This window comes from Eurypyga helias, unplaced genomic scaffold, assembly GCF_000690775.1.
Source record: "Eurypyga helias isolate BGI_N326 unplaced genomic scaffold, ASM69077v1 scaffold21824, whole genome shotgun sequence".
Classification (NCBI taxonomy): Eukaryota; Metazoa; Chordata; class Aves; order Eurypygiformes; family Eurypygidae; genus Eurypyga; species Eurypyga helias.
The window spans coordinates 63,621-77,387 of record NW_010244768.1 but is presented as its reverse complement, the minus strand read 5'-3'; the positions used below and the strand labels follow the sequence as shown (position 1 = coordinate 77,387).

Genomic DNA, 13,767 nt, shown 5'->3' with positions numbered 1-13,767 from the left:
GGGTTCAAAGCCAGGCTGGATGAATCTTGGAGCAACCTGGTCTAGTGGAAGGTGTCCCTGCCCATGGCAGGGTGGGGGGATAAGGTCCCTTCCAACCCAAACCAGTCTGTGATTCTGTGATTCATTCTATGACAACCCTTTAAAACCGACAATGCCTATGCTCTTCTGTCACAAAAACCTTCATCACCCCTTAGATCCCCTACATCCTACAGCTGTCTATTCTGTCACTTGCTTCTTTTGCAACAGCAAGAAGCCCCGGAGTAGGAGAGGCTGAGGAAAGGCTTGTTGCCCTCACCTGTGTTGTTGTGGACCAGGAGGCTGGTCATCTCCGGGTGAGCCCCCTTCCCCAGGGGCAAGAAGTACCGTGCGGATGAGAGCTCCCAGGCGCTCACACTCTGCCAGGCAGCAACCAGGGACAGTTGCAAAAGCAGAGGAAGTAGAAAAACCACATAGAGCAGCAAACTACATTAAAAGAGAGATGAATAAACACTCTGAAGAGAGATGTTCAGCAGACTGCATTTGTGTATTGTGAATGGCATAATATTTTCAGGTTACCCAATGCTCTTTCTGTTAAAAATTCTTGGCACGTTTCTTTTCAGAAGTCTCAAACCTTGATCATTCATTCACAAGGGCCACCAAAATTTGGCAGGGATTGGACTTCAGATCTGGGGTGCTCAACTTTTTAGGGACATGAAATGCCTTTCAGACTTCCTTAAGATGTAAGTTTTTCATAAAGCATCATCTCCCTTCTGGTTTTTGTGCCCCACCAGGAAATACCAGCTTGAACACCAGCAGGGACAAATGAGTTCAGACACTGGCAACATGAGAGAAATTAAAAAAAAAAAACCAACAAAAAACCCAAACAACAAACCAACCAAAACATTAAAGAGGAAGTCTGAAGGTATTTTTTCCTTCCTCTCTCTGTACACACTGGTTTATTTTAAAATGCCCTCCTCTATCTGAAATGGAAGTGTTTCTAAATGATCCTTTTCTTAGAAAGAAAATGGGTTTCCCTTGCATAAATCATTCAGTATAGAAATGAAAATGCACAAAAGGGACATTTTATATTACTGGCACCAGAAAGGAAGATGCTTTCCTCTCCTCTGATTGCAGATCACCAAGATCATTCATAGCCAAGACCTGATACCAGTTAATCCAAATGCTAATTGAAACAGGGCTGTGAAAACTGTCCCCCCTGCTGTGACTGTCCCCAGTTCCAGATCTGCAAAAGAGATTCACTTTGGTACTTACATTGACCGCAGGTTTTTCCCTGAACTCTTAAGCTTTAAGAAGTGCACCCATGCCATGGCAGAGACCTGCTGCCTCCAGAGAGCCAAGCCACCAACTGCCGCCTTCCCAGTGTCCGAGAGCAGCAGGGAGCCCGGCTCCGTCTCGTCGGGGCACCATGGTCCTGCTCCTGCCCACTCCTCCCCAAGGACGTGCTCATCTGCAGAGAGTTTTCCACGTGCACATTCATTTCTAAGACCACTTTCTATGTTGTAATGTGTGAAAAATTAAAAGCCACCTAGTAAGGAGCTCTTGGAGGCATGCCCAGGGGTTACTGCATAGTAGCCGTTCTCTTGGGCTGTGGGTGGTGTATTTGCAGCCATGTACCTTCGTGATCCATGGTGGCTTCTTCCTCCAGTCTCAGGAAGACATCCTCCAGGGTTGTCATGCTAACTCCATAATTGATAATTCCCTGCTCAGAGCAGCTGTCAAGGCCACTGAACAGATCTGCAGGACAGAGATGATACAAGTGTCTTCAAGGTTTCCAACATGAGCACGTGTCTCCAGACCGGACTGGTTCAGCTGAGTCAGCCTGACTGGAGCATCTCCAGCAACAAGGAAAAGGATAAAGCAGTGAGCTGTCAGGATACAAAGGGTCTGGGGGAAGACAAAACTGCCAGATCCGGAGCTCACTGAAGATGCTTTGCTATACAGCACCAGCGTTCCAGACTGCGCATGCTCTGAGGCAGCAAGGCTGCGGGACTGCCGGACTGAATGGGATGGGTGTGGTGAGTGGGGGTCTGCCTGGTACCACCACAGCGCCGGAGCAGAACCAGCTGTAGCTGTATGACGTGTTCTCTTGTCATTATCTCCTCTTACAACAGACAGAAAAATAAACTCTCAGTAACACATGTAGCTGAATTTAGGTTTTTCATTGCAATCAGTAGAAAAGCATTTATTTGTTGTGCATTTTGATCTTAAATGTTTGAATGCAAAAATTGTAGGGGTAAAACCCAAAATTTAACAGTTCTAAAGGCCTTATGTGGCTCCTTTAGAAAATCTCCCTATTCATTTCTCTTTCCCCACATTCAGGACTATATTTTCTCTATGAAAAATTCTCAATTTAATATACCTTACCTGGGAATTTATTCACGTTTTCTAATGGCAGTTTATATTTCAGCTCATATTGACCTTGTCCAGAGAATATGACATTGGGGATGTACCGTTTAACCAGAGATGTCACGTTCTCTAAGTTACAAGACTCACTGACGTGTATCCTGTTCAGTTGGAAAAAAACCCAAGAGATGCTTAGTTTTGAAAAAAACCCAACCCAAACCAAAACAAACAACCACCACCATTGTATTTTCTAGGATGAATAAAAAGAAAACTCCAGCATACTTCATTCATTGCTCACTCCGGAATAAAGCGCTGCTTCAGTTAATTTAACTGAATATTAATTCAGTTAATTTTCTTGTATTGATGACGACCTTTACGGTTTCCCCCTTACAGTCATTCTGATGGCTCCTTGAACATGCACAGTCCCAGATACCCGTTGTTGGGCCTGAAGTGGATACCTTAAATGATAGCCAATCCCCCATTTTTTCTTCAGGAACAGAGAGGAACCGACACACTTCAGCCGCCCGTGCGAGATAAAAGCCTTGCGGTCTGAAGAAAGAAAAAGGCAAAGGAATTGGGACTGTAGAGCAGTCATTCAAAGCTTTTTCAGCGACTGAGCCTCACACGGGCTTTCTGCTCCAGGGTTATTCTGCAGAGATGCTCAGGCTGAGCCTGTGCTTACCCGCGAGGATATCGGCCTCGTCCATGAACTGGGTACTGAAGAGGATCACCCGTCCAGCTCTCTGCTCCTTGAGGAGGTTCCACACCTGGTGCCTGGAAAGAGGATCCAGCCCAGCTGTTGGCTCATCCAGGAGCAAAACCTGTGAAAAGGGTGAACTCACACACTCCTCCTTGCCAGAACAATTGCATGTCTTTTGGGTTTTGTGTTCCCCTGAAAGCCTCAGGTCCTGAAGGCAATAGACCCAGGCCACCTTTTATGCAAGGGCATATATATATATATATATAATCCCATATATTCTGGGAGCTGTGCAGAGGTCAGGGAATGATCTATCTCCTTTAAAACTAGAGTAGCAAGATGGGTTATGAATTTAACTAAATGAAATAATTACATTTATTAATTTTAATAAAGATGAGCGCTTTAAAGAAGTCTGAAATCATGCACAGACTTGTAGACATGTACATGCATAAGGTTTTAGTTATGTTGGATCTGAATATTTCCTATATTACAGAGCCGTGCCTGCTGCTTTACCTGTGGGTTTCCAAGCATGGCTATTCCAATGGATAACTTCCGTTTTTGCCCACCACTTAGTTTCTCAGCTTGAGTGTCTTGAATGTTACTGATATCCAGCAGTTCCAAAATGTTTTGCACCTAGAAAAGCACAAGGATGTCTATTCTCAGCACCAGTTGTCCTTCCATCCTTTGTTAGCCAGGAGGTCCTGCTGGTTCTGAGCATGTACCAGGGTCTAGCACCACCATCAGGAGGAGCCACTGCAGGGGCTCTTACATCCCCTAATCTCCTTGGGTTGAGCAGAGGAATCACTGTGGTTGCATCAAACCCAAAAACTCTCCTACTAACCTGGTCGAAGCTCGACACCAGCTTCAATTTTCAGAAGACACATCCAGGTGGACCCTTTGAGCTTCCCAGGGCAATAGGAGCCTTTATTGAAATGTTGGATTTGCCTCACTCACGTTGCTGCATCATGGTGCCTTTCAGGGGAACACACACTTACCTCTCGCTCTACCTCTTTGGACCTGATGCCCTTGATTTCTGCAAAAGTTTTCAAGTTCTCTTTCACCGTTAAGACTTCAAACTGTATGTTGGATTGTGGGCAAATGCCAATCATCTCTCTAATCGCTTCCCTATCTCCTATTTCTGAGAGTTTGTAGTTGTATATGGTTGCAGAGCCTGTTTACAGGAATAAACATGATGAGGTGGGACAAACTTGTCTTCACAGCTTTCGAATCAAGCCCATGTCATCCCACCGTTTGCCATCCTACCTTCAGAAGGCAAAGTCAGTCCACTGACCACGTTTAACAGTGTTGTTTTTCCAGCCCCGCTGTGGCCGAGTAACGCAGTGATCTGACCCTCGTAAATATTTAAAGACAAACCTAGAATGAAAACATCAAGTTTGAGAAGAAATGAGGTTTGACTTGCCTCTACTCATTGTCAAAGGCAAGAAAATCTGAGAAGTATAATAACCAAGAAGCAATAATTAGCCAAAAGTGCATTAAGCAATGTGGGGCAGAGTTCTGCAAAACCTTTAACTAAAGGCATAAGAAGCTGTTCTGTACTTAGCAGAAAAAACAGAAATACAATAGGGGGAAAAAAAAATCTTTCTTTTCTTTAGTCTTATTAAAAATTAAAAAAAACAGTGAAGACTGGACAAAATAGTAATCAATCACATCAATTAATATCTGACAGAAATTGTGGAGCAATGCAAGTGTTGTTTCATTTCTTTGACTGACTGGAATGTTTGCACAGCTGTTTTTCCTCCTCTTCAACAGGAATCAATATCACAGCTTTCATACCTCTTAAAGCTTCTGTCTTCTTGTCCTTCTTTTTATATGCTTTTTTAATATTGCTGAGTCTAAAAGGAAGGTGAGGAGGATATTATTTCAGGATTTCTGTAAATACATTTCCCTGATGCCCTTTTTCTTTCTTATGGCTGTTAATTTAAACTGGCATGAGAAGCAGGAGGTACTGAGGAGCAGCCCCGGGATTCAGCAGGGTCTGGCGCGGTCTGTGCGCAGGTGGGAGCATCACTAGGTGGCAGGCGATACCGGAGCACCAAACCTGGCAAAGACAAGGTCGTGTTGCCCATAGCAACAGAAGGCTGTTGTACAGCCGGCTGTCCTCCCGTTCTCCCTGTTGTCCCTAATGGACATTTAACAAAGTCCACACTTTTTCTTTTTCAATCAGATATTATCCGAATTTCACCGTTAGAGTCCAGCCTGAATTATCTGTTTATCTCATCTGCAATATATCTCTAATTTTTCTCTGGGAAATGAAGTATTTTGCAAGAGCCTCGTGAACATGAAAACTGCCTGGATAAGTCAAAACAAAGCTGATGGCAGAAGCAGTGGTCCATGGGAGCATTAAACCCGAACTCCTCAACTCCAAAATCATGAATAGCAATTGTTTCTCTCTTAACCTGATGGCTTCCTTCCCCATGAATTCAGGGGGCACTGGCTCTATGTCATCACCGAGGAGCTCCTCAGGGCTCGCTGCAGTTCTGGACATCTCCCTGGCAGAGCCTCTCCTGCTCCGCACCCAGTAGGAGGGCTTCAGGCAGAAAAAAGGGGGATCTGGGGTGCCATATTTGCCTGACAAGGAAACAAAGAAGATGACCTGTCGTTAACCAAAGCTACAACCAAGACATCATCCTCGACCAAACATTTAGGAAGTTCTAATGAGTACTTGCCTACCTCAAAATTGGTACTTTGTTCAGTTAAAAAAGAAGTTTGGAGCTGGAGTAGATGAGACAAGGTTGGCTTCAGGGCTATATCTAATGAATTTAATATTTTACTTAATGAATTAAAATAAAGTCCCACACATTATTACACTATTTTCTTGTAAACAGTTCAATACTTGTGTAATTAGAAAGAAAATAATCATTAAGTACTTAGTTGTCTTTGATTTGGGAATTACCAGTGTGTGCCAGGGGCAGAAAAGTCACACAGCTATAGAATACGTTTTTTTTAGTCCAAAACCTATTCTGGTTGACTCAAAGAATGTCATTTCCTTGATGAGCTGTTACATGCAATCCTTATAAAACAAAGGTATAAAAGAAGAAAGTATGATCATAAACATAAGTGACACCTACCTGGCAGAACTTTGTCGAAATACATAGCTAACAGCATGTAAAAGACTGAGTCAAAGACCAGCATAATGTAAGTCAAAAATAAAAAGTATGATTCTTCCATAAGGTTAGAAAAAGAGAAACCCATTCCATATTTCTCTAAATGGAAAACCTGAAATAAAGGACAGAAAATAATAATTTTCAGGCTGGAAAACTATGTACATGTCATCACACCATGGATGCCATTGACTTTGTTAAGCCAGAAATCAATGGCAGTACTGGGTACAATTTTTCTTCCTTCCTTTCCAGTGAGGAAGAGAAATAAAAGTACTCCACACAGAGATCTTATGTTTTCATTCAGAATTGTCCAGAACAATCCAGAAGCAGAAGAAAAGGTCAGAGTTTCATAGAAAATCATTGAAAGAACAAGATATTGACACCCTTGGCATGACGGAGTCATGACAAAGTTGGTGTAATTTTACATAGCCATTGATTTAACCATATGTAAATTAGCAGTACACTCGGTTCCTTTTTCTGCTTGTGCAGAAATCTCCTCTCCCAGGCAGATTTTTTAATACATCAGGAAATCAAATATGAACTAACTGGTGCTAGAAAGCAGCACTCAGAGCTATGGAGATAGGGCTGATGGAAAAATTGAGAAGCTGCACAGCACTATGCAAAGCGGGGATGGAGGAAGGATGGCCGCAGCAGAGAACTCAGCTCCTGTTTGCACAGTCTCTGTTGGCAGGAAGAGACGCTGCAGCGAGAGGGGAATGACCGGACAGCGAAGAGCTCATGTCCCCAAGTCAACTCCCGCCTGCCTGGGGTCCCGCTCCGGAGGATAATGGTGCTGTTGTGTGTGGTGATGGGCTCGCTGGGGCTTCCTCGGGTTCGTGTGGATGTTACAGAAGTGCACAATGGCAGATTATTTGTGATGAGGGCTGTGGGGTTTTTTTGCATTCATCAGCTTTTTAAATAGGGGAATGGGATGGGGACATTGGAGCTCGTCCTTGCTGCCCTACAGCAGCTCAGCTTGCATGGAGCTTTCCAAGCAGGACATGGATGTGAATAAAAAGTACCAAAGATTTCACAGATGTGGAAAAGCCGGTCTTTTGAAAGGAGGAGGATGACTTCCTACGCCTTGCTCTATGAGCAAGGTACAGCAGGGTCTTTTACTGCTACGGTCTGTCACAAAATGTGCTCTGTCCCCACCGAGAGCCCAGGACAACAAACTACTGGGAAGGTTCAGCTGCGGAGCTGATGCCACCTACCTTTGCAATGCCAGCATTAAATGCAAATGGGCAGAAGAGACTGAGAAACCACTTCAACGGGTCTGGAAGGTTTTCTATCAGCACCGCGAGGCTCAGGCATCCGAACAGAAAGGTCATGAGGAACCCCATGGAGCCAGCAAGTTTGGAGGTCCTTAAGAGGGAGCAGAGCATGAAAACCAGGTGGACCTGTAAGAACAGAAGTTTTCTTCCATCACTGAAGGAAATAAATACCTTTAACTGTAGCACTTCCATTTGCCAGGCAAACAGATCTCTGGTGAGCTGATTCCGTGTAATAAAACACACTGAAGTTCTCCTTAGTGGGTTGATCTGAGTTTCAAATCAGGTCTTTTGTAGCCAACCTACTGCCTGTCAGACCTTCAGGCTGCAGTTTAAATCACTGCTGCTGAGTCAGAGAACCCACTCCGCTATTGCAATTAGTATGACCATGCAAAGGATAGTCCTGAGCACTCTGCAGAAGGCTCTGGAGTAATGCTTAGGCTCATCAACACAGTAATAAATCATGTGGTGGGAAAATTTGGCTTTAACACCTGACTTACACATGCTAGGCCATACAGGAAGAAGAGCAGTGAGACCGCAGGGAAGCTGCTGAGGTAGAAAGCATCCCGCAGCACGAGAGCTGCCAGCAGGCAGGAGAGGACCATCACGTACAGAGCATACAGCAGACTCCAGGAGAGCCTGAGGATGGAAAGGTGGCATTACATTTTCATTTAATTAAGAACTGTGTGTTACAACTTCCTCTGCTTGTGGAAACATTTTAAATTAAAATATTAATTATTTCCCAGGGACAACTCATTCATGTTCTAGGCAGAACAGATAGCATGACCCACCTTAAGATGAAATACCCAAGGAAGAAGAATACATAGCTGCCATGCTCAACCCTTCTGGTTAGTCCTTTAAGTACTGGAGAAAGCTTATGAACTTATTTCACTTATTAACTGACTGCAAGTGCCCAGGAGTATGCTGATTCTTGGCAAATATACTCTAGTCAAAAAAGGACTCACCAAAATGCAATATCCTGCAGCCCCATTGCCTTCATCAGTACTTTGAGCTTCTTCTTTTCTCTTACAACATTGATTGACAAGAAATACATGAACGGAGAGAAACACATCACGATCGTAATCATGAAGTAACTGTACTCTAGTGTAATTGAGGAGATGACGCTCCGGGATTTCATACGGACACCAGCAATCGATTTCATTTCTTCCCAAACAGAATGATTTGCCACCACCTAAAGGAAGTCAGGGTCAACATCTCAGTATTAAATTTATTTTTTACAGTGAGATGTATTTATATAAGGAACCTTTTGATTAATCATCCCTAGATTGCCTTTTGAATGCAGCTTTATAGAAAACATCACAAGTAATGCAATAAAGCCCTATGGGATAGGGCTCATCTGACTCACTTGTGTGTCTGCACCTCATCCAGACTCCCCCTCCCTTGTCCATGGAGACAGGGGAATCCTTCAGCTCACTTGGAGGTAAGGATCTGGACACACAAACGTCTCACACCCCCCAAGGTCCTGTTTCTCTCCCCAGGGGTAAAAGCAGCCCAGGCAGCTGGAGGTGCATGGCCAGGTGGGGTGACCCCTACCCTGATATACTTTTGAGGAATAATTTGGAAAGGAAGGGCAAGAAATGGCAAACATGTCTACTTTGAAATCAAATCATCCAGCAGATATGCATGCTGCCGGAATTGCCTCTTCCTTGGAATCTGAGGGATACTCTAAATCAAATAGCGGCATTGCGGCTGGTTCTCAGTCTTTAGCAAAAATCACCATTTTGAAGAGAAACAAAAGTTAGTACAAATCTTCAACATTAAATTTTCTGCAGGAGCTGCCAATTGCATTCAAGTTCTCGCTGTCTCTGCCAGTAATGCTCAGCCAGGTGAGTATCTTAAGATACTCATTTTTCTGCAGAATTGTCCAAGAAGCCCATCCCTTGCTAATGTCACAGAATAACTTGTCTGTCCTGGAACAAGTTTAATATAAAAGGACAGGTACATCAATTCATAAATTTGATTTACCTCTATGATAGCAGCATCAATGCTGGACTGCAGGGACAGGAAGCCTTTGTACCAGTATCTGGGGCTGTAACAGTACCGCGACGAGAAATTATAACAGTTATCTGCAAGGATGAAAGGGTGAGGGCATCACAGCTGAGAGCAGTCAAACGTTTGGTTTTCACTGCAAAAGCTAATGGTAAGCATGTGTATGCACGGTGGAAACTCTTCCAACAGACAGTGGCCCACGGATTTTTAAAAAAACATAATTAAGAATTTGTTAAATCACTTAACAAATATAGATTAATCCAACAAAGCAATGCCCATCCATGCCAGGCAATCATCTGCCCGTGAACACTCATTTTGTATTACCTATATATCCAAAGTTGTCATTTGGAATAGCCACGTTGCCATCAGAAAACCTGAGGTGATAGGAGAAGTTGTCTTTAAATACAACCCCTATAATGTCATTGTTCAAAATCCAGGCTTCCTCCAGGGCTCTCTCATTGTCCATTGCCTCCAGTTTTATACCTGGGGTTTGTAAGCAAAACATTGCAGTGAGTTTCTGAAGGTCTGGAAATGTGAGCACAGGCACTACATAATTATTCTGCTTTTCCAGCGCTGCAACTCCCCCTTTCCCGTTCTCACTGGTCAGGGGTGGCCCTTTAAATACTTCATATTTCACCAATTGAGAAATAGTGTACATCAAAAGAATGAACTAATGTCTTAATAACTTTATTCTAGAAAGGCAGAGCTTTACAGCTCAGAAGCACACCCTGACCTCACTAGTAAGTTAACTACCACAGAAGAAATAGTTGTGAGGAAGGAGGATTTGGGGTGAATTTTCTCAACTGACCAAGGATACTAGAGAACCAAAGAAACACAACACGTGTAATAGGTTAAATAATAACAAAGCTAAGCATGTAAAAGGCAAAACGTACCTAACATTACAGAGTTCAAGGCCACTTTATTCATTATCTGCCTTGTGGTCTCAGTGATGGGTGTAAAAGCAACAGTGACCCCGGTGGCATCATAGGCGGGATCATCCAACTGCCCGAGGTAGCTGTACGGCACTTCGGGGTAGTGCATGTTCATCATGAACATGCTCACCATGAACATCAGCGGCAGGAAGAGCAGAGACAGCATCCACTCCTAGGAAAGGGCGAGAGCGGGGAGAAGGATTTAATACTATAACGGTATAAGAGCATATTCTGTGTGGGATTAAAATACAAACAAGAGGCACTCAGTCACACAGGATTATTAGATGTCGACTAAGAAGGTCTCTGCATATGTGCACGTCACCTCAGCAAATTGCCCTGCTCAAAGAGCCCATCTGTGCTTTCATATGTCACATAAAAGACAGAAATAATGTCAGTTAAAGAAGCCAAGTGTCAGAAAGTGTTCATTACCAGTCCAGCTCCTCAAAAGTACTTGAACTTTTAATTTTACAGAAAGAAATTGGGGTACAGGGGCAGACAGGGATTCACCACTCTCAGTGGTTAGCTACTTACTTTTTTTTTTATTTATTTTGGGGGGTTTCAGGGTTTTTTTGTTTACCTGAAAGCTCTGCATCTTCATTCTCCACTTGATAAGTACATTTTTCCACAAGAGAATTTTAGTTTGCTGGAATACATTCATATTTCTCTGAAGTGTCTTCATCTTCGAACCTACAGACATTTTTTTTTTAAATTACTTTCAAATACAGCAAAGCCTAGAACAGCCATGATGCTTTTATTTGCACAGTCCTTGCACATGTGCTCAGCAACACTTTCCTTCCCTTTTTACTACAACAGAGAGAGCTGCAGCAACTCAGACCTCATGCAGCAAACGAGCCAGCCCTGCAGCACAGCTTCCAGCAGCGAGGGACCAAGAGACCTCATTGTCCTCAACACACTCCCAATCCTTGCAGCTCCGCACCGAGACACCCGTTATAACCAGAAATTCACACTTCTGTGCTGTAGCATGGTAAGAAGGAGTTATCTATGCAACGAAACAGGGAACATCATGCTACGTGACCTAATTGGCTTGGGTGGCCTCAGCATCCAAGAAATAACAACAATATGGTCAATTAAAATCACCAACATCTCTTTGCATGTCATTTTAATGTGCTATACGCTTCACACCAAGAAGCGTTGAGCAACTCCTGGCCGTGGTGTGAGCTGAGCTCATAGGAAAGCAGCGCTGATTGAAGGCAACTCAGAGCTGCTAGAGAACAGATTCTTGGAAGCGCGTTCAGAGAGCTGTTGTTGTCGGGGATATGCATGGAGAACGAGAGAAACACATAGCCACGAGCATGCATTGCTGTGTTACTCCAAAAGATGTTGCAGCATCCTTAAGAAGGTGTAGTCAAAGCCAAACAAGGATTTGCTGCCTGGGTTAATGCTCGCAGTGGAAGCTTTAAGAAGTAGGCATAAAGCCAGCTGTCAGAGCAACTTTTGCAGGTGAGGTATGTCCATATTAACATTAGCTACTTACTAAGAAATCTGCTCCTCACGTGTGCTGGATGACTTAAAATACAGCACTGAACCTACCACATCCTCTTAGCACAGAGAAACACTGGAAATATCCTTCTGCTGTAAACTGAGCCCCGTTTGTGTGTTATTTCATGTCAAATTAAGGTTAAAAAGACTCTAATGCCTTTAAATAATTGCTAAACTTAATCACAATCTTAACCTGTTAGAAAGATAGCCAGTGTCCCACCTACACGCTGATATTCACACCCAGCATTATTAATGGTGTTATTAATTGCTGGGAGGTTTTGTACCTTTTAAATAACGATCTTTATTTGTTTTAAGAGGAATGTTTGAGCCTTACCTTAACCGGAAGATTTGAAAGGAACCCAGAGCTTGTCCTTTGCAGCGTGACTGAGAAAGCAGAGATGCTGAGCCTCCCTGCGCCGGACTGGCCGGTTGTCCCAGTGGCTCCCAGTGCTCCTTTGTCCACACACTTGTTTTTCTCTCAGACACTTTTGCAAGAAGGCATTCCTCTTCAGCACTTCACTTGTCCCTGGCTTCCTCCCCCCTCCCTCCTTGGCAGGTCCTTCAGATTTATTTATGTTACAGAAAGCAAACTGCGCATGTTGTTGTGGAGTTGCTGGAGCGGATTCTCTGAAAAGTTACTCAGGAAATTCTTGAGTCTTGGCCAAGAGAAGAAAAAGGAGCCCAACAACAAACCACACAAAAATCCTTTCTCTGGCAAATTTTGTTATGTTTCTGAGCGCAGCAAGAGAGGCCGAGGTCGGCAGCAACATCACGGCACACTGCTGAAGGCAGAGGAGCCAACGGTGACTCCTGTTCACCTCCGAATGGCGAAGGTTGCGTCTGCAAACCGTCTCAGTGCCACCAGCACTGGCGTGGGAAGAGCCGTGAAGCGCTGCCTCCTAGATAGGAACAGCTTTTCTGATTAAAAAAACATATTGCAAACGTTAAAATAAACTTCCCTTGACTAACCCCATGCTTCTGAAGGGAAGGGGTGTGTTTCATCCCCAGGCTGAGGAGCACGCCTGCCCCTCCATCACCCACCGCAGCATCCCTCGCCCGGCGAGTGGGAGGGAGCAGTGACCAGCTGGGGCAGAGGCTTGGCTTGCAAACGTGGAGAAGGTGCATCTGCTTCCCTTTGCTCTGCCTAGCAGGAAAAAACACACCCCTGGCATTTAAATAACAGTCAGATGGTTTAGAGCCGGGCAGACTCCAGTCAGGACAGAATCAGGTGAAGACCTGCCCTCAGTACATCTCCTACATACACAAACCTTCTCCTCCTCTTTCAGGTCCTTGTAAAGGGGAATAAAAACCCTTAAGAGGAGAAGTGCATATGGCAGGTCCCGGTCAGTGAACCTCAAGCAAAGACACCTCCCTTGCCCACCTCCATGCCCAACTCCATGACAGAGGCACTGATATTTGGAGACCCATATGGAAAAAAGCTTCCTAGGGGTGTGGGGTGGCTGCTCTGCGGGCTGTTCTTGTCAGGAGCAGTCCATCACTGAGCCACGGCAGCCCCTGCTTGCCCGCATCCCTCTCTCTACTTGCCGAGACACACATCTGTGCCTGCGTGATCCGCTCGCAGCATCCTTGCCTGCCTTACACATACCTGCACCCTCCGTACCTGCATCCTCCGTACCTGCACCCTCCGTACCCGCACCCTCCGTACCCGCACCCTCCGTACCTGCATCCTCCGTACCCGCACCCTCTGTACCCGCAACCTCCGTACCTGCAACCTCCGTACCTGCACCCTCCGTACCCGCATCCTCCGTACCCGCACCCTCCGTACCTGTGTCACCAGCATCATCCACATGAACCAGGCAAGACTGTGGCGTGGTGAGGGTCTTGCTGCTGTGTCTGTCCCAAGGGATGACACTGCCACTGTCTTCCAGTGG

The 13,767-nt window shown here is 44.7% G+C and overlaps 1 protein-coding gene across 1 annotated transcript; it reads right to left on the bottom strand.

Annotated features, from left to right (window-relative positions):
* Nucleotides 1–224: 224 nt before the first annotated feature.
* LOC104508300 (ATP-binding cassette sub-family A member 9-like) lies at nucleotides 225–11,054 on the bottom strand. Its single transcript, XM_010149867.1, has 19 exons — nucleotides 10,953–11,054; nucleotides 10,337–10,547; nucleotides 9,768–9,926; nucleotides 9,420–9,520; nucleotides 8,399–8,625; nucleotides 7,934–8,072; nucleotides 7,377–7,562; nucleotides 6,130–6,277; nucleotides 5,458–5,629; nucleotides 4,835–4,893; nucleotides 4,304–4,414; nucleotides 4,036–4,211; nucleotides 3,554–3,673; nucleotides 3,026–3,164; nucleotides 2,802–2,892; nucleotides 2,365–2,504; nucleotides 1,615–1,734; nucleotides 1,252–1,447; nucleotides 225–462 (listed from the first exon to the last, which is right to left on the bottom strand). The coding sequence occupies exons 1-19, from the start codon at nucleotides 11,052–11,054 to the stop codon at nucleotides 225–227; spliced, it is 2,835 nt and encodes a 944-aa protein (XP_010148169.1).
* Between the last annotated feature and the right edge of the window lie 2,713 nt (nucleotides 11,055–13,767).